Source organism: Ursus maritimus, unplaced genomic scaffold (assembly GCF_017311325.1).
Source record: "Ursus maritimus isolate PB19 unplaced genomic scaffold, ASM1731132v1 scaffold_5, whole genome shotgun sequence".
NCBI classification, from domain to species: Eukaryota; Metazoa; Chordata; class Mammalia; order Carnivora; family Ursidae; genus Ursus; species Ursus maritimus.
In genome coordinates, this window is record NW_024426663.1 from 87,931,448 (window position 1) to 87,935,828 (window position 4,381).

Sequence of the window (4,381 nt, forward strand, 5' to 3'; positions counted from 1 at the left end):
CTTGGGCTGAGTTTTTAACAACGTTGTTGGATATCACTTTGGAAAAACTTTATGATACGCGTAGGAGTATTTTTACCTTTTGATTTATGAGGAAAAAGGTTTATATTGTCAAATGAACATATCTGTCATTACACACAAAGCATATAATTGTTCTAAAAACTTATCACTTATCTTCTAGGTTATACTTTTATAGTAATTCCCTTAATTCAACAAACACTATGTAATTAAGCAATGAACTTGGTTTTTCCAGCATGAAGGCATAGAAGATAATCTCAATTTTCTTTGAAATACTCATAGTATAAAATACTAGCCTTCAATTGTTAAAATCTTAAGAGACATCAGCACCATTAATTCCAGCTGAAAATGTAGCCTTTCCAGTTCTGTTATATAGACCAAAGCTTTAATTTTCTATTGGTATTTATTTCATGAAGCAATGGAAATAAACAATGCCAGTGCAGAAGGATATTTCATCTTGGTTGGCTTCTCGGACCAGCCCTGGCTAGAGGAAGTACTTTTATTAATCATCTCAGTCTTCTACATCCTGAGCTTGGTGGGCAATGGGGCCATCATTGTGGTGTCTCAACTGGATCCTCCACTCCACACTCCCATGTACTTCTTTCTCACTCATCTCTCCATAATTGACCTCTGCCACATGACAACCATTGTACCTCAGATGTTGTTCAACCTTCAAGGCCAAGACAAGTCCATCAACTTTGTGGGCTGTGTGGTGCAGTTCTTCATCTCACTAGGACTGGGAGGCACTGAGTGTGTCCTCCTGGCCTTCATGGCCTATGATCGCTATGCTGCCATCTGCCAGCCTCTGCACTATATGAACATAATGCCACCTCACATTTACTGTTCACTGGCAGGAGCCTCTTGGGCAATTGGTTTTGGCAACTCGGTAGCACACACAGCGTATGGTATGTCATTGCCGCGCTGTGGCCACAATATGATCCACCACTTTTACTGTGAATCAGCCCCAACAATCCAGCTGGCTTGTGGGGACATCACTTCTTACAAAAAGGTGATATTTGTTGTGAGTATTATTCTTATAGTTTTGCCACTATTGTTTATAATAGTGTCCTATGGATGCATCACCTGGACAGTTATGGGCATTAAGTCATCTGAAGGAAGAAAAAAGGCATTTGGGACTTGTGGGTCCCACCTGACAGTGGTTTCTTTCTTTTATACCACCCTTATTTATATATATATGAAACCCAAACAGACTTTCTCTAAAGATGTTGACAAATTCGTGGCCCTCTTTTACAACCTAGTTCCCCCAATTATAAACCCTCTAATCTATACCTTGAGAAACAAAGATGCAAAAGGAGCAATAAGAAGGTTATTTCTGGGGAAGAAAGGGAGAAAAACATAATTTCTTGATTGAAGTCTCAGAGATAATGGAAAAATAAATAAAATCTAGTGCAGGAAAAAAAGTGTTTGAAGTTTTTAAAATCAACTGTAATTATTATTGAATAAGCTAAATAATACCCTGTTGGAAGAAAATGTGTAAATCTGGACTGAACACAAAACATTTTCCTATTTGCTTTCTCTAGCTCTGTAAAAACTTCTAGGTAACATGGAGGGAATAGTGACTAAAAGTGTGAACTGATTGCATTTGCCATTGTATTTTTCTTCCATGTCTTAGAGTCAAACATTTATACATGAGACTTGTTTCTTTATTGTTTCATTGACTGTTCCAGATGAACATTATTAAATTTCATAAAATGACAAAAGCTGACATTTGTTTTGAGTGTCTTATGTGGAATTAAACAGGGTCATTAAATCAATTAAGGGAATTTGAAGACACTGGATATTAGCAAGAGCAGTGAAAGGCCATTGTTAACCTTTATGTAACTTGTCGTGGAAATCATTATAAATCTCTGTCACTCAAATTTTTTTAATTAAACTTTTTCAGAAAAGTGTAGATTCACTTTCAGTTTTATGAAGTGAAGCAGAGGAGAGTCTGAGAAGTCTTTATGCTCTTTCCCGAATAGTAACGTTTTCAAAATTAATGTATCCATACACGCCTTACCCGCCGGCAGCGGAAGAAAACAGTCAAAATTAATGTATCCAAAAGAGGATATTAAAACTTAACGGAAGAGTTCCATCACTAAAGATCCTTTCCGTTGCCTAAATAGTCACTTAACTCCTACCCCTAACCTCTCCTTAGCTCTTGGGTTCATTAATCCCAACTCCATTTCTATAATTTTGTCCTTTGATAGATGTTACATAAATGGAACCACAGAGTAGGTGAACTTGTGGAATTGCCACTTTTTTAATGCAGAAAAATTATCTAATACTAACATGTTTTTTGTGTATCAATAGTTCAATCAAATTTAATATTTTTTCACTTGTGGTTAAGTATGCACAACACACAATTTACCATTTTAACTAATTTTAATTGTACAGTTTTGTACTATTGAATCCATTCCCATTGTTGTGCAACTATCACTACCATCCATTCCAGAAGATTTTCCTCTTTTAAAACTGAAACTTTGACACAATTAAAAATAATTACCATCTTCCCTTCCCCACCCCTGGCAACCACATTCTACCCTGTGTCTCAATAAATTTAACTTCTCTAGATATTTCATATACATGGAATCATATAGTTTTTGTCCTGTTGTGATTGAATGAATAACGATGCTATGAAATGGGCATACAGACATCTCTTTGAGATGCTACTTTCAATACTTTATTTTTTAAAAAGATTTTATTTATTTATTTGACAGAGAGAGAGACACCCAGCGAGAGAGGGAACACAAGCAGGGGGAGTTGGAGAGGAAGAATTAGGTCCCAGCGGAAAAGCCTGATGCGGGGCTTGATCCCAGGACTCTGGGATCATGCCCTGAGCCGAAGGCAGATGCTTAACTACTGTGCCACCCAGGCTCCCCTACTTTCAATACTTTAGAATATTTATTTAGAAGTGGAATTTCCAGGTCATATGTTAATTCTATTTTTAATTTTTTTAAGGAACCACCATATTCTTTTCCATGTGGATGCACGATTTTACATTCCCACCAGAAATACAGAGTTCTGATCCTACACATTTTCACAAATACTTGTTATTTTTTGTTTTATTTTGGCAATAGCCATCCAAATATGTGTGAAGTACTACTATGTGGTTTTGGTTTTCAATTCAATGATTTAATGACCATACGGATCTTTTCATGTGCTTATTGGCCATTTGTAGATCTTCTTTTTGAATAGTGTCTATCCATGGCTCATGACTGAAATATTGTCCCCAAATTCCGTGACGTGCATTTTCAATCTACTAAAAGTGTCTTTTTGTGCACAGGATTTATTTAGATTAAGTGATATTTATCTATGTTTTTTTCCTTCTGTTCTTTGTGTTTTAGTTGTCATAGCCAAGAAATCATTACAAATTCAATGCCATAAAGTTTCTCTGCTATGCTTTCTTCTAAGAGTTTAGCTTTATGACCCATTTTGAGTTAATTTTTGTATACAGTCAAGGTAAAGATCCAACTTTATTTTTTTTGCAAGATGATATCCAGTTTTCCCAACAATATTTGTTAAAAAAGGCTTTTGTTTGTTTTGTTTCTTAAATCCCACATATGAGTGAGATCATATGGTATTTGTCTTTCTCCAACTTATTTCATTTAGCATAATACTCTCTAGCTCCATCCATGTGGCAAACAGCAAATTTTCATTCCTTTTTATGGCTGAGTAATATTCCATTATGTTTTTATAAAACATGCACACACACACACACACACACACACACACACACACCACCTTCTTTATCCATTCATTTTCTATAGACATTTGGTTGCTGCTGTATTTGGCTACTATAAATAATGTTACAATAATCATATGGGGTGCATATATCTTTTTGATTTAGTGTTTTTGTTTTCTTTAGATAAATACCCAACAGTGTAATTACTGGATCATATGGTATTTTTTTTCTTTCTTTCTTTTTTTTTTTTTTTGATGAAACTCCATACTGTTGTTTTTTTTTCATAGTAGCTGCTCCAAATTACATTCCCACCAACAGTGTGTGGAGTTTCCTTTTTCTCCACATCCTTGCCAACCCTTGTTAATTCTTGTCTTTCTAATTCTATTTTGAAGCGGTGTGAGGTGACATCTCATTGTGGTTTTGATCTGTTTTCCTGATGATTAATGATGATGAGCATCTTTTCACCTGTCTGGTAGCCATTTTGGAAAAAATGTCTACCCAGTTTTCTGCCCATTTTTTTAATCAGTATTTATTTATTTATTTATTTATTTATTTATTTATTTATTTGTAATCCACTTATGTAAGTTCTTTGTAGGTTTTTAAAATTAATTGCTTATCAGATATAACATTTATGAAAATCTTCTCCCTTTCAGTAAGTTGTCTTTTAATTTTGTATATAGC

At 34.9% G+C, this 4,381-nt stretch overlaps 1 protein-coding gene across 1 annotated transcript; it reads left to right on the plus strand.

The window, feature by feature from the left end:
• The first annotated feature begins 393 nt into the window (after window positions 1–393).
• On the plus strand, window positions 394–3,371 carry LOC103682436 (putative olfactory receptor 2B8). The gene is made up of 2 exons (XM_008712044.2): window positions 394–1,024; window positions 3,363–3,371. Exons 1-2 carry the CDS (start codon window positions 434–436, stop codon window positions 3,369–3,371), a joined length of 600 nt encoding a protein of 199 aa, XP_008710266.2. The 5' UTR covers window positions 394–433.
• The last annotated feature ends 1,010 nt before the right edge of the window (window positions 3,372–4,381 follow it).